The sequence below is a fragment of the Meriones unguiculatus genome, chromosome 19 (assembly GCF_030254825.1).
Source record: "Meriones unguiculatus strain TT.TT164.6M chromosome 19, Bangor_MerUng_6.1, whole genome shotgun sequence".
In the NCBI taxonomy this organism is placed as follows: Eukaryota; Metazoa; Chordata; class Mammalia; order Rodentia; family Muridae; genus Meriones; species Meriones unguiculatus.
The window spans coordinates 13,978,819-14,003,496 of record NC_083366.1 but is presented as its reverse complement, the minus strand read 5'-3'; the positions used below and the strand labels follow the sequence as shown (position 1 = coordinate 14,003,496).

Genomic DNA, 24,678 nt, shown 5'->3' with positions numbered 1-24,678 from the left:
CTGGACATTTTGTTGCTATTACTTTTTTTCTCTCTCTTACCCCCTTGCATGGCAACCAAGAGTGGCCCAAGAGCGGCTTCCAATGAGCCTACATTAACTTGCCTTACATGAAAGTAGCCCAAGCTCCTCATTTTTTAATTATAGAAAAAGGGAGGAATGTTAGTATTTAGGCAGCTGGCTTCTGGGTTGCCTAGCAACTTATGATGTCATCATGTGTCACTGGCCAGGTAGCCACACCTGGCAGGCATGGTTCAGTTGCTCCATAAAAGGATCAACCTGCCACTTTGTTGTCCTCTTGCCTTCTTGCTCTTGTACTCCCCTCTGCTGCTCCCCTCTCTGTAGGGGTGCCCCTCCCCCCACCATGTCTTTCTCCTCTTTCTCTCTCTTACTCTGCCCAGAGACGGTCTCTGTGACCCCCCTCCCCCTCCCTTTATTAAAACCTCCCACGTGGAACCAAGCCCGTGGCCTGATTCACAAAACTGTCGTACAGCTCTACTGCACAATCCTAACAACGGGGTCGTATCAACTCGTCATAATCTCCTTGCGTGATCCAAACAGAGCACCTCTCTCTATGTGACCCCAACGTGCACCACATTTTAAGATCCTGAGCTGTAGCGGCGTGGCGTGAAGGGAAAAGTAGCACAGCCTGGCTGGGCTCAGGTGCTGAGGAACAGGAGAGGGAGAGAGTCGACCAGTGCACAGCAACCCGTGCCGCACAGTTTGCATCTTGCAGCGTGCACGCCGTGCCTTTGTGAAGAGACTGAAGGCACCGCAGAGGGAATCCTGACCGGCTTCCTCCGGAGTCCGAGCGGCCGTGCAGCCAGCGAGGGGCGGGACCTGCTCCCGGGGCGGCCGGGCCCGCGGCGCAGGCGCAGGCGCGCAGGCCCCCTCGGTGGAGGTCGGCCTCCGCTGACGTCAGGACGCCTTGGTCCTCGGAGCCTCCCCGCTCCCGAGTCCCTCGCGGGCCGGGGCTGCGCGTGCGGCCGGCTGAGCTGCTCGGGCCGACGGCGCCAGTTTGAATGAAAGCTCCGCAAGATGGCGGCGGCCGGAGCCCGGGCGCGGAGAGGGGAGGCCGCCGCGCGCTGTCACCCGCCGCCGGCCCCGCTCCGCAGGCCCAAGCCCCGGAGGACGACGGCGTGGACGGGACGCCGCCGCGCGGACACCTCGGGCTCGGGACGCTCGCGGACGGCTGCGAGCCGGCGACGCGCGGGCCCCAGGGTCCCGCGGGCCCCGCTCCTCGCGGGTGTGTGTGCACGCGCGGCCTCTTTCAAGGGTGAGCAGGGAAGCGCGCGCGCCGCGGCGGCGGGCGAGCCGGGCACGGGGCTGAGCGCGGGGCGGAGGAAGGGGCCCTGGGGCCCGGCGGCGCCGGAGAGGCCCCCGGGGACGCGGGTGTCTGCGGCCCGCGCTCCCGGGGCCCCGGGGGCCGTCTCCGCGGACGCCGAGGCCGGGGCGCGCAGCGGGAGTGCTGCGCTCGAATCGCGCGCCCTTCGGAAGTGTGCCGTGCGGAGAGCGTTCTGGAAGGGAAAGGCGGCTCTCCGGCTTCGCTCCTCCGCTCCGCTCGGGCGGTGACTCTGTAGTATCCCCGACTCCGCTCCCTGGAAGCGTGGCCGGGGGCGGGGTGGTGGAAGGGTTTTGTCAGCGGGGTGTTAGAAGATTAGCCGGGCGGCGAGGCGTTTTGCGCACATCCCTGTAGGCTGTGGGGTTTGGTGAAGCAAATGTTTGCAAGTTTGTTTGTTTGTTTTTAATACTCCAAAATGCGCAAAGCGGAGCATTTCTGTTTCGAGAAGTGCGTTGTAATAACACATGACACATAACGCTTCATTATGACGTTTTCATATGTATGTTTGAATATGTATGTTGCTCATACTCAGCACCATTCTCCATTATAGGGTTGTGTTTTAGGATTCTCAGCTAGGGTCAAAAATTAAAAAAAAAAAAAAAAAAAAGAAAAGAAAAAGAAAAACAGCAAACACCTTGGGCAAATAAACTGGAGAATTCTTTGGAAATAATTAGCATAAGGAGATTAGCCTTAAACAAAACAGCCTTAAGATTTTTATGAGCTCGATTTATGAGACGTTTTTACAGCTTTCCTGTCTCCAAACCACCACACCTAAGCAATCACTATATTCTGGCAAATTTGAGGAAAAGTCTTTGCGTTTTGCGCGTGCCAGAAATAGGAGTCCTTTGCAGTGACTGGAGTGGGAAGCTGACAATGAAGCCCTCACTTGGGGAAGATGAGGAAGGCATGTTGGGAAGTTAGGGCGGTTATTTTCTCCCTTCCCCGATGTTCACTTAAAAGTGTTTTTGCCTACTACCTTGGAGAACTACTAAATACAACGTCATGGCTTAGTGATATATTTTGTTTGATCACCCCTGTTTTCACCAACCCTCACTTTTTTTCAGTGAATCTGATAGAAAGATTGAAGAAAGTTCCCAGAGTTGTGTAGCTAGGTGGCCCACCAGCGGGTAGGGTGGAGAGCTTCTGATCATCTAGTATTTCTCCTGATATTAGCCATTTAGTATGTCTGATTTTCAAGTCTGGTTTACGGATTGTTTATATTGAGTATTCTGTTTTGTAACTGCTGGTTTGAAAACAATGCAGGAAGTGAGTATTACAAAGGACACTATGCTCTCCATTTAAAGTTGAATTCTCTGGTTAATGCATTTTGATAATACATTTCACCATGGGCAAAATAAGTGAAGCTAAAATTTCTTGCAGAATTCCAAAATGGAAAAAATAGGATATGGATTGAACTATTTTCGGATTTAAATTCCTATTGTCTGTTTAAAAGAAGTGAAAGGTTACTTTTAAATTGTGGTTGTTTTAGATATATTTTAGATATATCTCTAACAGTATGTTTTAGAGAGCTGTGTTTATTAAGAGAACAGCTATATTTTGTGTAGAATAAAGTGGAACAGTAAAAGAAGAAAAATTACCTCTTTTTACCTTTCAATTTATATGTAATCCTAAGCAAGTTTAGATGTGAAAAAATTTGAGTAGCCAAGCAAGAATTAGCCATTGTGAGTAAAACAGTGGGATAGAAGTTCACAGGAAAGTAAACCGATTCACAAAAAAATAGTTCTTTATCATATAACTTTTCCTTAAACACACATAATTGGCTTCTTGTCATATGTGTTTCTAGACTATAAAATTGTCAGTTGAGAGGGTTTTTTAAGTTTTTGTTTCAACCTAGTAGCTATTTTATTGGTAAAGAATTCTATTTTCTTATTGTAGCCTGGTGTGTGCCTTGCCTAGTTTCACTTGATACTCTTCAGGAATTATGTAGAAAAGAAAAGCTCACATGTAAATCGATTGGAATCACCAAAAGGAATCTAAACAATTATGAGGTGGAGTACTTGTGTGACTACAAGGTAGTAAAGGTAAGGCAATGTCTAGCCCCTTGAAAGAGACCTATTCACACTGCAGTGTTTCATGTTTCTCTAACTTGAAGAGAGCCTTAAATAAGCAAAGCTCTTAATGTTTAAGGTTGTAAGTCATAGATTTTTGTGCATTGTCTTCGGTTTTGTCAAGTAACACTGAGAGGATTTTGACGCATAAAATACTCTTGCATTAGAGTATTTAGGGTGTTTGTATCATTCTGCATCCAACTCTTGATTACCTCCATATGGATTACCAAAGCAAATGATTGACTTTTCTTATAATTCACATTGTTCCTGGATCATATTTCCCATAATCACCTGGAAGGAACCCGGGGTTCAAACTAACTGTAAAGTTATTGAACGTCCTCCAAAAGCATCATCATGTGTATTTCCTGCCATCCTGTCAAACTCGAATTGTTAGAGGTTATGGTGTGATAAAACGGGCTGGCTTTCATGGTCACTTCAAGCCATTGTTTCATATCTTAACAGTTTCAGCAAACTGATATAATTGCTCTGCACTTTTCTCTCTTTTTTTTCACCTTAAAATGAGTTGTTCTAAGAAGCTTTTTGATCTAAACCGTGTAATTATATTTTCAGTAATCCATTTACTTGTAGCCTTCCTCTGAGAACTGTCCACTAATCTCAATTCTTGCAGATAAATAATCACATTATTTAAAATAATGTGATTTCTTCCCCATCTCTGATGAGCCCTTCATTAAGCTCCATTTCTTCCTGGGAAATGCCGTCTTCCTGTGGTAGGTAGCATTGTCCTCCCTGCACTGAGGTCTTGCGCAGGCATTTCTTCCAGCACCCTCAGGACCTTACCCCTGAAAGAGCCTAATTGTTGCCATCTTGGTTTATAAGCCCTACCCTGACCAGTCTGGCTGAGAGTATCATCTAATCATGTGCACTAGCTCCACTAAGACATACCTCTAAACTGTGCCTGGTGGTGTAGACTTGTAATCCCAGCTACAAGCAAGGTGGAAATAGGCTCACAAATTCAGGCCTGTCCTGGGCCACTCAGACTCCTTAAAATGTATTTTTAAAAAGTTTTTGAAGGAAATTACAGCTCATTGGCTGAGTATTTGCCCAGCATGTACAAATCCCCCCCTCAAAAAAAAAAAGAAAAAAAAGAAAAAGAAAGAAAGAAAACCAAACTTCTACTTTTCTAATATTGCTCTATTCTGCTTGACAAGATTTTTACCTGTTGCTTTGTTTTTTTATTCATACCAGTAGATTTCCCAATGTTTATTACTATTTTGGATCTTTTTCCTCTCCCCTTTCTTGTATTCATCTGAAGACTTCTGCCCCTTCTACCTCCATGAATAAAAGCCTTTAACATTCAGTTTAACTTCACTACTTAGTCTTACAAAGATTTCCCCAATTGTAACCCTTGTCTACTCCCCTAGGACTTTGCCTAAACTTGTGGTTTCTGTTTAATTAATTTAGACAGGGGCTTTCTATGTAGTCCCAGGCTGGCCTTGAACTCACAGCCTTCATGTTTGAGCGTCTCCAGTGCAGAGATTACCTACACACACTGTATTCTTCAGCTTGGTGTCTTTTTAATATCAAGCTCAGTTCTCACTCATTTTAACAGTCAATAAATATACTTGCATCTTCTCTGACCTTTAGATATCTTCCTTTGGCCTCACCTCTCTACTCACACAGCTATTTCTTTTATTTTTCTTCTACTTCGTTTTAAAAAATTTTATTTTTCAAATCTTAGTATAATTAGAGATAGTCAATTTTAAAACATTTTTTTCATTACCTTAAAGAAAAATCTCCAAGCATAACCATTACTGCCCAAAATGTCAATTACAAACCCTAAGAAACTGCTAAATCTATTTTCTGCTTCTGTAGCAGTATGGGGGCCTCCCCTTCCCTTCCTCTCTCCTCCAGCTCTGTGTTCCAGAGAAGGATCTCAGTTGTCCTGCTCTGTCACTTTGCCTGATTGCTTTGGGACCGGATCTCTAGCCGAACCTTGAGCTAGGCTGGTAGACAGCAAGCCTCAGCAGTCATCTTTCTCTGTCCCCAACAGGGCTGAGATTACAGGTGCCTGGCTTTTTATGACCACTGGGATTTGAACTCCGTCAGGTCCTCCTCTTTGTGAATTAAGTGTTCTTACTTGCCCCATCTTATCCCAGTCCTCTTCATTGTACGTAAGAGAATAATCCGTGTTTCTGAATGATTGGCTTCACTTACTTTGCATAATGGGTTTTGGTAGGTTTTGGAATATTGAGAATTTAACTGAGAGCCTGTTCTGAACTGGGCAAGGGCGCTACCCCTGCATCATAGTCCCTAACCCTTTACTTTTCATTTTGAGATGAAGTCTTGCTAAAGTTGCCCAGGCTGGCCTTGAGCTCACTCCGAAGCCCACAGGAGTCTTGAACTTGGAATCCTCCTTGGTTTAGTCATCTGAGGAGCTGAGATTGCAAGTCAACACCACCACACCCACCTTTGAAATAACTTTTTGTTTTGTTTTATTTTTCGAGACAGGTTTTTGTCTTTGTAGCCTTGGCTGTCCTGGAACTCACTCTGTATGTAGACCAGGCTGGCCTCAAACTCACATAGATCCACCTGCCTCTGCCTCTGCCTCCCGAATGCTGGGATTAAAAGCATGCACCACCCACTGCCTGGCCTGAAAGAATGTTTTTCGGGTTCTTCTCTGTGGTAGTGGAATATCACACTTCTTCCCGTTCTGTTGCCAAATACGATAAATTGTGTGGCTGCATCACACTTATCATGGGACAGACAAATTTAAGTTGTTCTCTCCGGGGACTATTACAGATAATGCTGTTAGGGTGTTCACATGCAAGTCTCCGTATGGGCGTACTTTTCATTTCCCTTGGAAAGCTATTTTTGTTTAATTCTTTTGGGAACTGTCAAATTTTTCCAGGGCTCCATACCATTTTGCTTCCACACCAGCAGAGTATAAGAGTTTCAGTTCCTGTGTAGCTATTGCTGTGAGAAGTGCATGTCATTGTGGTTTTTATTTACATTTCTCTGGGGGTCCAACATCTTTTTAGCATTCTCTTACTGGATATTTGTATTTGTTGTTGTGAACTAAGTATCTTTGCTCACTCTGAAAATACCTCATTCATTTATATTGTCTGTGTAGCGTGCATGCATATGAATGTGAGTACATCAGTGGGCATGTGCGGAAGCTGGAGAAATACTGTCCATGTTTAAGACAGGGGATGCCTTCATTTAGGTTAATTTGACTGGCCAGTTAACTCCCAGAATCTGCCTCTCTGTCCTCCCGATGCTACAGTTAACAGGTCCACGCAGCCATGCTCAGCTTTTTTTATGGGTACTGGAGATTTGAACTCAAGTCTTCAAGTGCCTTTCCCCGCTGAGCCATCTCTGTAGGCCTCCCCTCCCTTGCTCAGTTTTTTTTTTAAAGATTTATTTAATTATGCATATGAGTGCTCTATCTGCATGTATGTCTGATTGACTAAAGAGGCTACCAGATCCCATTATAGATGGTAGGAGCCACCATGTGGTTAATGGGAACTGAACTCAGGACCTCTGGAAGAGCAGCCAGGGCTCTTAATTACTGAGCCATCTCTACTGCTCCCCCGACACCTTCTCAGTTTTTAAAGTTGTTTTCTTTTAAATTGTTTAGTTATAATTAGTTACATATTATTTATATACATCCCTAGTTAGATACATGATTTGTAAAGAATTTTATTTTATCCTGTGTATTTTCTTTTTAATTTTAACTTTTCACCCATTTCATTTCAATTTGTGTACCCTATCACTGGCCACCTGTTGTCAAGTTTGAACACCTTAAAGTTTTGTTGGTTCTCTTTCTTCTTTGAAACTCTTTTATCCATGGAATATTGCCTATCATCTATTCTGTGATCATCAGCAACTTAGCATCTGTCTTCCACTTTCTTTGTGAAAAATGGTAGTGATAGTAATCATCTTCTAGGGTGTCATTAATATTAAATGGATTAATATGGAATGTATCCAATAGATACTGATATTTAAGTTAGATGACATCAGTGTGTACTGTTATTGCTATTATTATTTAAGTATGTAATATATTTACACGTGTTCTTTTAAAATTATCTTTACTTTGCATAAAATATTTACTTATTTAAGTATTTAATATTTTTACATATATTGTTATGTACATGTGCCCACGCATGTGGGTGTGCATGACCATGCAGGTGCCCATGGGGGCCAGAGGGTGTCAGGTGCCCTGGAGGTGGATGTGGTTGTAAACGGGTGGTTATGAACCGCCTGATGTGGATACTCAGATGGATTTGAGATGCTCTGCAGGCGCAGCAAACACTCTTAACTTATGAGCCATCTCTCTCTGTCTAGCCCCTTGTTGCTATTTCCTGTCACCACCACCACCACCAACCTATTTTTTTAATGTTCTTCAGAATCTCTTTGCTTATTATCTCTCCCCTGAAATATAGATACATTACTGAGGGGCTGTTTTTGGTCACCTCACTTTGCAGCTGCTCTCTAGGTAACCTTCCCGAGCAGGTTCTGTTGGAGATTTGGTCACTTGTAATAGTTAGTGAGACAACTACGCAGAGCAGAGTGCAGTGTCTGTACAAGACCTAACTTACAGTGAAGGTGTGTATTGAAGACACAGAAGGTCCTAACTGGAGAGGCTGGGCAGTCATCTAGGAGAAGCATGCTTTAACGTTAGTTTTAACAAATGAAATGAGAAGGAGGCTAGATAGATCCTGATGCAGAAGACGGTTGGACGCCTTCAGGGAATAGAAGGTGTTAGTAGAGCCTGGCCCAAAGTTTAAGATGAAGCTACAAGGATGGATAGGATCTAAAGATTGCAACTCCTTACAGGCAGAAGGATTCCAGGTATCATCTTGGGGGACCTACAGAGCCGTGGAATAGTTTAAAGTGCAGGAGTGGCATGGTAAACCAGTAAGCAGCACCTCCAGCCTCTGCAGCGGCACCTGACTGCAGAGCATATAACTGGGTTTGCCACACTCAGATGATGGCTCAGAACTCCTCTAACTCCAGGTTCAGGAAATCTGCTGCCTTCTGGCCTCCAAAGGCACCGTACAGACATGGTACATACACACTATCAGGCTTACGCATACACACATTTTCTTTTAAGTGAATAGCTTTCTTTACACGTAAAATGAGATTAAAATAAATTCTCTAGCAAATGTTAAAGGTGTTCTATCATGGAGAATGTCTTAAGCAAGCATCAGAAAACTGATAGTCTGGCATGTTCGGGTAAAGTTAGTGTGGTTAAAGAGTAGTGAATGAATGGGAATGTAGTGGGAAGTTATAGTGAGAGGTATCAGGAACCAATCTCAGAAAGTTTTTGCGTTTTGTTTTTTACATTTGTTTATTTAGCATGATGGGTGTGGGGAATATCCCTTGGCACACAAGTAGGGTCAGAGGACAACTTTGAGTTGGTTCTCTTCTTGCATCATGTGGGTCCTGGAGATCAGACTAAGGTTGTCAGGCCTGGGGTGGGCGTGGCTTTACCTCCTAAGGCATCTTTCCTGCCCTGACCTTTTCTTTTTTAGATATAGTCCTTCTGTGTTGCCTAGGCTGGAACTTGTGAACTCAAATAATCCTCACATCTTCATCTCTGGATGGCCGGGACTATAGATGTGAACACCCTACTGAGGAAGAATTTGGGATTGTTTTGTGTTCTTGGGAGTGGATCCCAGGGCTTGGACATATTAGGCAAGCATTCTACTGTGATGGTACCCTGCCCCCACAACCAGATTAAGAATAGTTTTGTTATCAATGGAAGGTTGAACCGCAATGTGTAGGCAACAGAAAAACTTCTAACAATTTGCAAGCAAAACACAATAGAGTAGTAAGTGGTTCTGTGGATTTTCTGTTTTTATAAAATAACCCTATGCTTTCATCATGGAGGGCAGATTGGAGTATTACCAGTTTGGAGGCAGAGAAGCCAGGTGGGCAATTAGTATGATAACTCAGATAAAAGCCAAAAGTAAACTAATCTTTTGTAATGGAGATGAGTAGGAAGAAGCCCATCCTTAATAAAACTTGGTGATGGACTAGATTAAAGAGAAGGAATTAAAAATAGCCTACCTGGTCTGTAAAGAAATCTGGGCCCATGGGGCCTGCAGAGACTGATGCACCAACTAAGGACCAGGCATAAAGAGGACCTAGACCCCCTGCTCAGATGTAGCCCATAGGCAGCTCAGTCACCATGTGAGTTCCCGAGTAAGGGGAGCAGGGGCTGACTCTGTTACCCGTTCTTTGATCACTTCCCCCTGTGGGGTGGGGGGGTGGGGAGGGATTGCCAGGCCACAGAGGAAGAGGATGCAAGCAGTCCTAACAAGATTTGATAGTCTGGGGTCACATGGTAGGGGAGGAGGGCTCCCCCTTTCTGAGAAATAGGGGAGGAGAATGGAAGGGGGAGATAGGGAAAGGGTGGGACCAGGAGGAGATGAGGAAAGGGGCTATAGTTGGAATGTAAAGTGAATAAATTATAAAAAAAATAAAGTTTAAAAAAGATAGTTTACTGCTTCTTCAGCTTGTTCAGTAGGTAGAAAAGGTTCACCTTGATGAGTCATACAGAAAGAATCTGCTTAGGAAAAACAGTGGTGAATTTTTTGCACATCGGTTGGGCATTAGGAAGCTATTGAATATACAAGCAGCAGTTAAAAGTTTGGGAATCATCAGCATATAATTATTACAATCATCAATTAGGTGCTAAGGTTTCCAGAGAGAGCATTAAAGCTGGAATTTCAGTAACATGGAGTTACCCAAAGAGTTATATGACCTAGATTTGTAGCTTTTCTCAGATTTTCAAAAAGATAATACACCTATTTAATATAAAAAGGAACCAAGAAGCCATGCCAGTAAAGAAAGTAGAAAGAACAAAAATACAGAGAAAATCATACACTGACCCCTAAGGTATGTAAAGTTGTGGCTGCTGCTATAGAGAAGTCAGGTTAGCTGAGGGCAGAAGACTCAGTTGGTTTGGTAGATTATGAAGTGGAGTGAAATGCATGTGCATTTAAGCTTCATGGTTTCTAAGAATTGTAAGAAGCATTGGAGTGGCCAACAATGAAGTTTAACCAGGTGCTTAGGGTTGTCTAAAATTACTTGTTGGCATTAGAGTTGTAGTTTTAATCTATTTAACATTCTCAACCTAAAACTGGACAAATCCATCACTTAACTGCTTTTTGATGCTTCATTACAAGCTACAGCTTTTGCTTCTGTCTTTTATCTAGCCTACTGTGTTCTATGCACAAAAATATTCTGTCAGTCTTTGACAGTATAGTTCTTTCTGGTTTCTCTGTACTTTTTAAAAATTATGTGACCTATACCAATTTTTCTTTCTGTTTTAGTAGTATTGGCTATGTTATTTTGGTATTTAAAATTGAAATGCCTTCCATTGATACTTATTTCACATATTGTCATTTTTCCCAAGGGATTTAACACTTTGTAGTTCATCATACCTCCTAGGTATTATAAAAGCTTTTTGGCTCTTATCTGTAATTGTAAGTCATTGAATTAATTAAAATTGCCTTAAAACCAGTGGGTTTTTTTTATAAAGTAATCTTGAGTTTTTCAAAAACAGAAATCTCCTTTTTAGGTTTTAAAAATAAAATATGCTTATAAAATAGACTTTAAACCAGAAATAAAATATTTCTAAACTGTTTTCTCAAAATCAATCCTGCTTTTTTAAGTATATTTACTGTACATAAATTGAGTAGTTACCAAGTTATTAATATATAATCCTTGTTCATTTTAAATACAACTGACTTATTCAAAATTAACCAATACAGTAAGTTATTTGGGCAGTAATAGATGTTTTAGTTTTATTCAGGTGGTAATTTAATTATGCAACCTGTTGCCAGTACTTACATTGTTTTTTGCAATAAAAGGACCAGTGTTGCTTTGCTTTCTTCTGGTATCAAAAGCCAAAACATAAGAATTATGGGGAATAGATGAGTTCAGACAGTGACAGTTGGATCTCGTATCTACTTTGGTATAAGTAGATCTGGTACCAACAATCCCAACTTATCATTACCTGACTGGAAAAAGAAATCTTTAGGCCTTAGTGAGGCTCAGTTTGACACACTTTGGTGTATATCTAGGCTTTCTGTTTCTCCTTTCTGAAATGACAATACATACAAACATACATGCATACATACATGTAAATATAGTGTGTGTACAGTATGTCCTTAGATTCTAAACACAGTGTAACAGAAAAAAAAACACATATTTTGAACCATTTTCAAAATGAAACTGTGTTCTTTTAGTTCATATGAATTACTGATGGATGAATAGGGCGTAATAAAATATTAAGGTGGGGCTGGAGAGATGGCTTAGCAGTTAAGAGCACTGGCTACTCTTCCAGAGGACTTGGGTTCAAGTCCCAGAACTGACATGGTGGCTCACAACTGTCTGTAGCTCCAGTTCCAGGAAATCTGACACCCTCACACCAATGCATATAAAATGAAATAAACTATATCTTAAATTAGGGTGTGCAACTATTCTGTATTTTTATTTCATGTGCATTAGTGTTTTGCCTTCATTAATGTCTGTGTTAGAATGTGGGATCCTCTGGAACTGGAGTTACAGACAGTTGTGAGCTGCCACACGGGTGCTAGGAACTGAACCTGAGTCCTCTGGAAGAGCAGCTAGCTCTTAACTGCAGAGCCACCTCTCCAGCACCCTGGGAAACTATTTTTGAACCCACTTTGTACCTTAGCAATATGCCAAACATCATAGGACATTTGTCCTGAAGTCATGGGCTAGGGAAGGGGTTATAACTCAGTGCGAATGCTTGCCTGGCATGTGGCAGGCCCAGAGTTTGAGCTCTAGTACTATGTGTATGCAGGGGGTAATAGGTAGTAAAACAACTATTATGTCCATCCCTGCTTTATATTAAAAGTTAATTTTTCATAGGCAAATTTATTGCAATAAAAAGGTTTTTATTATCTACAAATTAAGAAAACAGCAGGCCAGCAGGATGGCTTATTGGTAGAGGCACTTACCACCAAGGTAGACCACCCTGAATTTAATCCCTGGGACCCACCTGGTGGAACTAGAGAACTCCTACATGTTGTCATCAGCCTGCATGTATGTACTATGGTACATGTACACCCACACAAGATTGTACATTCACAGAAATAGATGTCACGTAAACATTTTAAAAACAGAGGATGATGTTCAATCGCTCTGATAGTTATTTTATACACATGAGTGTTTTGCCTGCAGGTATACGTGTATGAGGGTGTCAGAACCTCTGGACCTAGAGTTAAAGTTGTGAACTGCCGTGTGGGGGCTGATAATTGAACTCAGGCCCTCTGCAAGAACAGCCAGTGCTCTTAACTACTGAGCCTCCCACTTCATTGTTTCAGGAGCATTTCTGAGCTTTACTTTAGGGCCCATGGATATGTGCTAGCTCTTCTTAGACAAAGAACTGATTACTGAAAGACATCATTTAGAATTTACTCTTGTACATGAACTGCCTTAGCAATGGCATCTGATGACCTTAAAGAAAGAAAACAGTCACTGTATATAAAGAGATTTCAGAAACCATGATGGCCAGTAACATTCTAGGTGGATCTTTGCTGTCTTTCATGCCTGCTACTTAGACTACTCATAGGTTTCTCTAAATGAGGTCAGCATTGACGAACATTAATGTCTTTTAGAAATATGATGTGAGATGCAATGTCACTTTAATTTTCTTGGTAACCACATCCACAATAGTAATTGGTTTCAATAATATGTTTGATTAAATAGCTGTAAAATTTCAACATACTTTTTAAAGGTAAAGATATTTTGTCCTCCCTCTATATTCTTGAAATTCAGTGTTGTACTTAATAACAAAGTATATCATTTGAGAGTAGCCACATTTCAAGTTCTTATTAGCTATGTGTGGCCAGCAGTGACTTTTTAAAAATAATTTATTTAATTTTATTGTATGTGCATTGGTGTAAAGATGTCAGATCACCTAGAACTGGAGTTACAGACAGACAGGAGCTGCCTTGTGGGTGCTGGGAATTGAACCTGAGTCCTTTGGAAGTGCAGCCAGTGCTTTTAACCACCGAGCCATCCCTCCGGCCCCTAGCAGTGACTTTATCCGCTTATCTTTAGAACATCTAAGGCATGTGTGGCCAAGACATTGAGGATGAAGTTCCCACATGCCCAATGAACATCATTAACTTCTAGCCCTTAGAGAATGCCTACAACTATGCTGGCCATATCTGCTACTAGCCCAATACTCACTTTTGGGACCACCTGTTTCCATGATCAAGGTAAACACTTCTTTGACCTAATACTGTTTAGTAAAACAGCCATAAGTTTCAGTGCCTTTATCTTTCACTAGATAGGCCTCTTTGACCTATTGTCAGATGTTACATTCCACTAAATCCTGTGTTTCAGAGAGTATACAAAAGTTCTTTTTGTGTGACTCATGCTTTACTCTTTGAAACTTGTGACTACACATTTTGAATTAAAAGAAATGCCATTAGAGAGACTGTCATAATCTGATTTGTATTTTCTTTTCTATTTTAAGGATGAGGAATATTATCTTGTAAAGTGGAAAGGATGGCCAGAGTCTACAAATACGTGGGAGCCCTTGAGAAACCTCAAGTGTCCACAACTACTGCAGCAGTTCTCTAGTGACAAAAATAGTTACTTATCTAGGGAAAAGAAAGGCAATGCAATTACTTCAAAAAACAGTAAGAAATTCTTGAAACCTGCTGTTGCTGAGTACATTGTAAAGAAAGCCAAGCAAAGAATAGCTCTGCGAAGGTGGCAAGATTACCTCAACAGAAGAAAGAACCACAAAGGGATGATATTTGTTGAAAATACTGTTGACTTGGAGGGCCCGCCTTCAGACTTCTACTACATTAATGAATATAGGCCAGCTCCAGGGATCAGCTTAAACAGTGAAGCTACCTTTGGGTGTTCATGTACAGACTGCTTCTTTGAAAAGTGTTGTCCTGCTGAAGCTGGAGTTGTTTTGGCTTATAATAAGAACCAACAAATTAAAATCCAACCTGGCACTCCCATCTATGAATGCAATTCAAGATGCCGATGTGGACCTGATTGTCCCAATAGGATTGTACAAAAAGGCACACAATATTCACTGTGCATCTTTAGAACTAGCAATGGCTGTGGCTGGGGTGTAAAAACCCTTGTGAAGATTAAAAGAATGAGTTTTGTCATGGAATATGTTGGAGAGGTACGTTAATTCATCCTATGCATATGAGTTTTATGCTTTTGAAAAGTTACCTTTCTAATGTCAATACTTGATATATTTTGATGTTAATCATTTGCAGCTTCGTAGAAATTCACTTTGAGGTTTAGTAGAAAGGTTTACTAAACCTTTATATGTAAAACCACTGACCAAAGCATATATTTTTTATTTAAAATATAACTATATTTACACAAAAGTCCTGAAGAGAGAAATCATGTTGACATTGAAACTTTATTTGACCCAGTATGATTAAATTTCCTTTCCTATTTTGTATTAACATGAAATATCTACTAAGTAGAACATGACTTATGAGTATTGTGAAATATGTCTGAACGCATTTATTATATCTAAAAACCACTAACTTAAGCTTTGCCACTTTGAACTGCAGACCATTCTCTGATTACCAAATACTAGCATATTTACGTTGATAGATATCATATGCGTAAAGATTTAAGAAGTGCTCATCACAGGTCATAGCTAAGCACCATAACTCACTAATCTCAACTCCATGTAAGAACAGTTATCTCCATTTTTACAAATGAAGAAACCGAGGCACAGCAGCCAGATTTAGTTGATAACATACCTCTTTGACCACTGTCCATGTCTTCAGCTGAACTGATGATCAAGCTGTAATCCTAGGAACAGAATTGCAGATAATGTGACAGGATGGAGCCCAGGCCAGTGCCTGGTGCTGTATTGCTGAGTTTTACCCTCAGCTCCTGGGCTGTGATTTTGAACTGAAGTGTTCCCGAACTGTTCTGAAAAACAAAACCTTCCAAATGGTTCATTGCATACGTAACATAAAGTTCCTGTTATGTAACCAGTTTCCACGTGTTCTTGCTCTAGAGCCATGGTTCTCAACCTATGGGTTGTGACCCCCCGAATGACCCTTTCACAGGGGTTACATATTGGATATCCTGCTTATTAGGATATACTGTTATGGTTCATAATAGTAGCAAAACTACAGTTATGGAATAACAACAAAAATAACTATATGGTTGGGGATCGCCACAGCTGTATGAAGGGATCACAGCATTAGAAAGGTTGAGAACCTCTGCTTTGGCGCATACTGAGAGTGTACACTCTCACAAAGGTAGTTGTCTGTTCATCTGTGTCCTGTAGAGGACAGTTGGATCAGTATCTTGCATAGCCTGGTTATAATGAAGGTAGTACCTATTTCGGCTTCCCTCAGATTTTATTTTTAGTCTTTTATAACTTTCCCTCATTTTTTATACTTTTTTTTCTATCTAGCTTTTAGTTTGTATGAATGTTTTGATGACACTTGAATTTCTTTTTAAATATTTGTCATGTATCAGTGTTAACAACTTAATGTTTCTTTGGTTCCACAGTAGCTTCGTAATATTCTGTGGTTTTGTGGAATTCAGTGTCACCTGTAGTCCCAGGAGAGGTACAGGAGAGGCTAAGGTAGAAAGATCTTTTGAGTCTAAAAGTTTGAGAGACCCTAATCATAAAAAGAAAAATATGTAAAACTGTAGTTCTCCTGTTTTGTTTCGTTTTCTCCTTAGGTAATCACAAGTGAAGAGGCTGAAAGACGGGGACAGCTATATGATAATAAAGGAATCACATATCTTTTTGATCTGGATTATGAATCTGATGAATTCACAGTGGATGCAGCTCGATATGGAAATGTGTCTCATTTTGTGAATCACAGTGTAAGGAACTCTATAGAGAGACAGATAACTCAAACAAGTGCTGTCTGAATGGTTTCTCCTTAACCTGAGTGACCATCATTTTTACAGTGTTCAGAGCAGTTTAGTATAAGGGCTTTTCCTGTTAAATCATGATATTCCTGTAATATGAACATACATATTGAAGTGTTTGATAATTACTATATTTATAACAGTCTATAGCTCAGTTCATTTAAACTTTCTAATAATGCTGTAGGGTAGATGGATAACTTCATAGCAGAAGACGGGTATTAATAAGCAAGGGAGCTAAGTAAAATGGTTTAAGAATCTCAATAAAGGTATGTTATAGAAGTTGATGCTACTACATCTGAAATGTGTGGTAGCCCCTCATCTTACTCACATTTTCCTTTCCATAGTTTCAGTTACTGTTACAGTTAGCTGGGGCCCAAAGGTACCCAGCCTACATTTCCAGAAATAATTCATTTAAGTGTTAAGTTGTCTGCTATCCTCCTGGAGACATGAGCTGTCCCTTTGTTTAGTGTATATACATTGTATGTGCTACCTGATAGTCACTGAGTAGCTCTCTGGATTATCAGGATAACCATCATAGTGTTGCTGTGTTCAGGTAACCTTATTTTACTCAGCAATTGCCCAGAAACACAAGATTAGTAATGCTAGCAATTTGGACTTGCCAAAGTGTTTCCTTTAAGCCACAAGGTAAAAGTACAATAAGATATTTTCATAGAGGCAGACCACTCATATAACTTAGCTGTTCAGTGCTTGTTTGTAGTTAACCTCTTTACCGTGTCTGAATTAAAGGCAACTTGTCATGAGTATATATGTATAGGACAAGCCCCTAGTATTTATAGGGTTTGGTACTATCGGCAGTTTTAGGCATCTACTGGGGATCTTGGACAATACTCTCATGGGTATGGGAGGAATACTGTACAGCTAAAGGTAACAGGGTTGGTTTTTGTTTTGTTCTTACTGTCAGTATGTTAACATTTGAAAATAAAATTTAAAGAATTTCTAGAGTATTCAAACATTTAGGGTTATTTCTCAAAATTAGAAATTAGTATTCTTTAATTTTTAATTGATGTTTGAAAAACTTAGGTCTGCAGCCTATTCTTTTTAAGGATTTTGTGTGTATGTGTGTAGAGATAAAGAGTAATTATTTAAAAATAAAATTAGCACCATTTAACTCAGATGTATGCTGCATAGTTTCATCACTCAGGTACGAGGCATAAGCTTAGGAGGTTGGTTCTGCTGCCACTTTTGGTATGTGTGACAGATAATAAAGAAAGAGTGTTTCAGACAGCATGCCATAAAGCTGATCTTAAAATATGTAGCCAAGTTAAAATGTCTGCTAGATTGCTTGCCAGGAGCCCTGTGTGAATAGCAGGGAAATGTAAGAGACCGTCTGGACTTCCTTTTTGGTTCCCTGATTTGCTTAAATGTCTGTTTTAAGTAATTTCTTCTTATCGATAAATTTGAAGGGTTAGTCATTCCTTCGTATCCCAGGGGATTAGTCCTACAATTCCCTATAGGTACTTCCTTATAAGTTCCTTATTTTAAATTTGAGACATAATAACCTAGAAATTCTCTTTTAAACTTTAAATAGTATGTAGATTATTTCTAATGCCTAATAGAATATACATGGTTATTCCATTTTGTTTAGGGACTAAGGAGAAGGTCACTCAGCCTGGACATGTTCAGGACTACTGTGTGATTTTCTTTTCTATAAACACTTTTATAATCTACAGTTAGTTGACTCTGTAATTGGTTGAGTCCAGATGTGGGGTCCTTGAATAAAGAAGTCCAGCTCCACTACCCAAAACATACGTCCTATGCAGGGATAATTAAACACCAATTTCATTTTCTTGGCATGACTCATTACATCTTTTTGCATATTCTGTAGTTTAGTATTCTTGAAATACTGAACAATTCCAAATAAAAGTTTAAGTGATGTAATTATGCAATATAAAATTTGAATTCCATCATGCTGATTTTATTTAAAAATAATTACTCTAGCTGGGTGGTGATGGCACATGCCTTTGATTCCAGCACTCAAGAGGATAAGGCAGGCTGATCTCTGCGAGTTTGAGACCATCCTGGTCTACAGAGAGAGGTCCAGGACAGCACCAGGGCTGCACAGAAAGACCCTGTCTAAAACCCTGCCCCTCCCAAATTACTATAATTATTTAAAGTATACACATGCGCGCACGCGCGCACACACACACACACACACACACACGCAGTGTGCCTTATTGAAATAGTCACAAGTGAAATGCCCATGTTCTAAAGAAAAATTTTATTAAAAATCTGCCCCCTCCCCCCGACAAAAAGGCTGACACAAAATATTATGAATTGTGGAAGCAACATACTGGATACGTGTGCCTTTGTGTTCATGAATGACTAAGATCTTTGCTGGGTGCAGTGGCCCGTGCCTGTAATCCCAGCACCCGGGGAGACAGAGGCAGGCAGAGCTTCATGCGCTCTAGGCTAGCCAGGTCTACAGGGCAAATCTAGACAGCCAGGGCTACAGAGAAACCCTGTCTCAAAAAAATCCAAAAATAAATAAATAAATAAATAAATGAAAAAATTTAAAACAAAATTAAAATATTTTGTTTGTCTTTGTTTTTCAAGACAATCACTGTGTAGCCTTGGCTTTCCTGGACTTGCTCCGTAGACCACGCTGGCCTCGAACTCAGAGATCCTCCTGCCTCTGTCCTTCTGAGTGCCGGGATTACAAGCATGAACTACTTTTTTTTTTTTTTTTTTTAAATATGGGGGCTGGAGAGATGGCTCAGTGGTTAAAAGTGCTTGCTGCTTTTCCAGAGGACCCGAGTTCTCAGCACCCATTTTTTGGGGGGGGGTCACAACTATCTGTGACTCTAGCACCATAGGGATCAACAACCCTTTCTGGCCTCTGCAAGCACCTGAACCCATGCACACGTACTTCCAGATTCTATACACACAAATAGAAACCAAATGTTTTGGCTGGGCAGTGGTGGCACATGCCCTTAGTCCCAGCACTTGGGCGGCAGAGGCAGGTGGATCTCTGAGTAGGTCACTCTAGTCTACAGAGCAGGTTCCAGGACAGCCAGCGTTATACAGAGAAACCCTGTCTCGAAAAACCAAACCAAACCAAACCAAAAAAAACCCAACTTTATACATGAAAACGGGGTATTTTGAATGTGCATGCATACAGTTTGTAGAACTTAAAATGATCATGTGGCAGTTAGCAGTTTTTTGTGGTAATAGAAGAGCACCTTCCTACCAGTTTTACTGAAACAAGTTTTATTGTTCTTTTTTAGTGTGACCCAAATCTTCAGGTATTTAGTGTTTTCATCGATAACCTTGATACTCGGCTCCCCAGAATAGCATTATTTTCCACAAGAACCATAAATGCTGGAGAAGAGCTGACTTTTGACTATCAAATGAAAGGTATGATTTAAGATTTTTTTTTTTTTTTTTGTATTAAGACAGAGTCTTTCTGTGTAACAACCCTTTCTGTCCTGGAGCTCACTCTGTAGACCAGGCTGGTCCTAAACTCATAGAGATCCACCTGCCTGCCTCCTGAGTGCTGGGATTAAAGGCATGTGCCACCACCACTGGCTTCAAAAATAATTTTATGGATGTTGGTATCAGCATGACAGTGAAGGCAAGACTTTGGATTACAAACCAAACTAACACTGAAGATGGAAGGAAGCAGTAGGGAGGAGGATCAGCAAGACCAATTATGTGTGGAGATGATGAAGCACATTTTGCTGTACTAACTTAAAGATCTTAAAAATGAAACAAATTGGAGGGGTAAGACTTTGTCATCTTACCTAAGGCCCAGGGCCCAACTGAAAACTAAAGCTAGCACACAGTCTTTCTTCCAAGTCACGACAGCCTGACTTTTCTCAGTACTTCCATTTTGGAAGCTGACTTACCATAATATTAATATGTTTTTGAACGTTCATTAATTGATAAATATTGACAGGATTAAAAGTATGGTTTCAATCACATATGAATTCTATTCCTTCTTGAATCTGACTTTCTAAAGCACTTAATTATGTTGGCTGTATTGTGATTGTGAATATTTCCTATGAATAATATGCTTTACATGCTGTTACTACTTGGCCCCACTGTGCTCTCAGTGATATGTAAGAACAATGATTGTGCATTGGACTTTCTTAATAAATGTCATCATAGCCTATAACACCCTCTCAAGACAACTCTGTTGTGGTAATTTTAAAAGTACCTGTTAATAATGTTTATTATGGCCCTATAATTATCATGGCGGTATTATCTAACCTGCAGTCATAATCAGTAAGACACAGAGACCTCTTAGATTTTAGATTTGCCTTATTTCACTTTGGGCTGGGCAGATAATTCCACCTATGCTATCTCATTATCTCCCAGCCCCCATCCCATGTCATCTGCCTTAACCATTCCTATCTGGACTACTTTCCATCCATAACCTCAAAATACTTGCTCATATTCTTCATCTGGGCCATTCCTTTCCACACCATTCTTGGAGCCTTTCGTCTTGGCCCACGTTCTTTTTAATCCAATGGCAATTTTGCTTTCTCCTTTCTGCTCTACTTTCTCCTTCCTAGGATCTCCTGTCCTCAAACCCCATGAACCATAATTTCACCTACCTCACTTTTGCCCTGCCCAGGTGTAGAAAATTTTATTTGACCAGTCAGGAGGCAGGGTAACACAAACATCATTTTGGGGTGTGAGAGGGATTGTTCGCAGGACAGTAAGAATCTTGGAGGGAGAGGGGCAAGATAATTAACAATTAATACAGAGGATCAGGCCATGTTGCTATATAACTCAGAATGAAACGTCTCAAGATATTCACATAAGTACAAAACTATTTCTTTGGGAGTTAACCAATGTCTTAAGAAAGTAAACACCATTGCTAGTTACTGTAAACCAGAAATTTAAGAAACAGTTCTAAAGTATTTTGTTTAGTTTTTTGAGACAGTCTCACTATGCAGCCTTGGCTGGCTTGGAACTCACTGTACAGACCAGGCTGGCCTCAAACTCAGAGATCTGGCTGCCTCAACCTCCTAAGTATTGAGATGAAAAGCATGTACCACTGTGCCCAACTAAAGTACCTTCTGAAGGTGAAGATTTGTGTGTTTGTGTTCCTGTGAATGTGAAACCCACAGAGGTCAGAAGTTGGAATTTGAGGCAGTAATAAGCTGCCTGATGTTGATGTTAGGAACTGAACTGTCCTCCAGGAGAGGATGGACTACTCTTCACTGCTGAAGCAGCTTCCAGCCCCTGTTCTGAAACATTTGTTTCTCTTCCTATATTTTCAGGTTCTGGAGAATTATCTTCAGATTCTATTGACCACAGCCCTGCCAAGAAAAGGGTCCGAACTGAATGTAAATGCGGAGCTGAGATGTGCAGAGGTTACCTCAACTGAAATTTCAGGAAATGGAGCTCATGATATTTATGTTTTGTTTTGTTTTTCTTCTAACAACTGAAAAAGTACTTGGGACTCCTTTCTATTATCAAGATTATATGTATGTTAATGTACAACTCATGTTTCAAGCTATTTGCCAAGTACACTACTGTTGCTTCTAAAGACTTCAGGGCCACATAGACAGTATATATTTGGTGGTTACCTGGAAAGCGAGCTATTCACAAGTTACCTTGTGCTTAAGAAGTCGGAACAGACGAGTGTCCCCTTCAGTGTTTGAAAAGTGATGAAGCAATGATTGTTAACATAAAACCTTTTACCTTGACCCAAACAGATAATTCAATTTAGACAAATGTACAATTTTTTTTTACTATATTGTTCCCATTTAATACTTACTGATCTTGTATATGAGACAAATAAGTGACACTGAATTTTTTATTATATTTTCTACTTTTACACTAAAACATTGGCATCTTAATAATGTATTTCAGATGTAAATGTGAAAGATTTACTTTTAGCTTCATCTCATTCTGAAACAGTATCTACCATTACAAAGACTGTCTGAACCTGAAATTCTTAGAGATTTTTTTAATCCTGTAGAAGAGTCTCTAATCAGCTCCTCTGGAGTCCATAGTGGCTGGCCATTGTCCTTCTTTGAAGAGACAGCAGTGTGACTCAGAGGACGCGCTGGAGTGCCAGGCAGAGTGAACAGTACAAAGTGAGGTCCACATTGAGTATCTCATCTAAACAGGAGATGGAGATGCCAGGGAGCACGTGTCCCCAGGGACAGTGTAATTCACACCACATCACCGTCACTTCAGGCAGTTTTAGTATTTCCTTTCCACTAAATTTAATTTTGTATTTTTCGCATGTCCTTGAAAGTAACCTATATTTGAGCAGATACTTGTTTTATACAAGGATATTTTAGATAGGATAAAGCTAAGCTTGGCCAAAGTTATGTCCGTTTGAACTTTTATTAACCTATGGAGATTAGATAGGATTTTTTTCCCCCTGTGTAGTAAAACCAATAAGGAAAAAAACTTTCATCTTTTCTGGGTCTGGGAGTTCTAATCATGGTATCCAGTGTGAAGACAAAAACAAAATGCAGCAAATAATCCGAGGTTTCAGTGTTCTCATTAAGATTTACCTGAGCTCACTGCTCTAGGCTTTAATAGACTGTTTAATAGACCGTAATATGCATAAGTAAAATGAACTGAATTCAGGAACTCAGCCCTTCCTTTATCTTCCTAATCTTAACTTGTTTTTGGAGAAGCTGCAATGTTATTCAGAATATTGCCCTCACATGGCTACTTGTTCACAATACATAACATAAACTGTTTGCATGTTTGGAGCCTCATAGTATGTCTGTTACCCCAAAATCAAGAAAATATATTTTTTTAAATGGACTTGTTTTTCTTTGATCATCTTAAAAGTGTTACAGGTCTGTTTTTCCCCTCCTCCAACCCCCCATAGCCAAGCTCACTCTGAATTATTCTCAGGTTTAAAAATAGGATTCTTTTTTTTTAATCAGTGTTTTGACTATCTAGATATTTGGTCTTGTTTATTATTTAGGTTAAAAAGACACTTAAGAGGGCAAAGGGAAAGAGCCTGTATATAATAAACGTGTGGCTTTGTTTTGTTCTTACTAGAAATGTAATGGGCCCTTAAGATTTTGTGGGGAGGGGTAGGTCTTGAGACAGGGTATCTTTTAGCTCAGGCTAGCCTTGAATTTGCTGTTTAGCTGAGGATTATCTGGAACTGTTGATCCTGCCTCCATCTCTCAGGGCTGGGATTACAGAAATGTGCCACCATGCCCAGTTTGAGATTTTTACCTTTAAACAACAACAACAACAAAACAAACAAGTAAACAAAAGGAATTTCATTCTAAGTTCCACACATGTAATGTACTTTGCTTCTATTCACTATTCCATTCCTCTTTCTTGCCTTTCAACATTCCCCTATTCCCTTCTTGCCATAGTCCTTGTACTTTCATCTAAATACAAATGTGTATATGTTTTTGTGTGTATGCCTCCTTGTTGCTGTGACAAAAGTGATCAGTTCAGCTCCAGTTTGATTCCTTCAAGTCTCATGTCCTACGTGTGTAGAGTTTTCAGAAATGGACCTGGAGGTAGTCATGACAGGACCTTAAGAGCAGAGGCTGGAACCACAAAGGAACACTGCTTACTGGCGTGTTCCCAGTCTCATACTCAGCTAGCTTTCTTACACAACCCAGGCCCATCTGCCTAGGAACAGAACTGCCCACAGTGGGCTAGACCCAGCTACATCAATTAACAATTAGAAAATCCCCCAAGACATGCCACAGGCCAATATGATGGAGACAGTTCCTCATTTGAAGTTCCCTTTTTTCAGGTGACCCCCAGTTTGTCAAACTGACAGCTGAAGCTAACTGATAATGTATATATAATCATTTTGCATGTTTGATACTTCTCTAAGTGTGGTTGCTAGCCTCTAGGATTCTATGATGTATCTTGGCATTTTGAAACTTTTTTAACCTTGGCTAATTTTCATTCTTGAAAACTGAAGTAGCCACTTCAGTTAGTCCTGCCTGTTTTAATGCTGTTTGGAAAGGTTTTTGTCATATAGCATAGTGCTCAAGGACTCAAGGCCTGTTGCCTGTGTGTGAACCCTGGCTGTGCTGCTCACTAGCTATGTGAAGTGACCTGTGTGCCTTACCCTCATGCCTACCTCAGAGTGTGGTTTCACAGACTAAAGCTTTATAAGGTGTTTTTTTTTATTACAGTATAAACATGTAAATATTTCCTATTATTCTGTACTTAAAACTTAAAACATAAGCTATAAAAGCTGGTGATCAGGTATACTGATATAAATCTACATTACTGTTCCTAGCTCTTGACTTCATTCCAGACAGTGTTCATGCCAGACTTAAGAACTAAAACATGAAAATCACAGTTATAAAATGTTAGAAATACATTCAGAACAATATTTGCAGGCATGTTTTTAATGCTAACTTTGGATCATGAAATATCCTAGTAAAACCAAGTTTT

The 24,678-nt window shown here is 40.4% G+C and overlaps 1 protein-coding gene across 2 annotated transcripts; it reads left to right on the top strand.

Moving 5' to 3' along the window:
- The first annotated feature begins 893 nt into the window (after nucleotides 1–893).
- Suv39h2 (SUV39H2 histone lysine methyltransferase) lies at nucleotides 894–23,003 on the top strand. 2 transcript variants are annotated; one of them, XM_021647492.2, is made up of 6 exons: nucleotides 899–1,273; nucleotides 3,236–3,381; nucleotides 13,892–14,563; nucleotides 16,105–16,251; nucleotides 19,545–19,674; nucleotides 21,549–23,003. In XM_021647492.2, exons 1-6 carry the CDS (start codon nucleotides 1,036–1,038, stop codon nucleotides 21,653–21,655), a joined length of 1,440 nt encoding a protein of 479 aa, XP_021503167.1. In that variant the 5' UTR covers nucleotides 899–1,035; the 3' UTR covers nucleotides 21,656–23,003. The 2 variants fall into 2 exon arrangements, with proteins under 2 accessions (XP_060228678.1, XP_021503167.1); XM_060372695.1 differs by lacking the exon at nucleotides 16,105–16,251 and having other exon boundaries at nucleotides 894–1,273.
- Nucleotides 23,004–24,678: the final 1,675 nt, after the last annotated feature.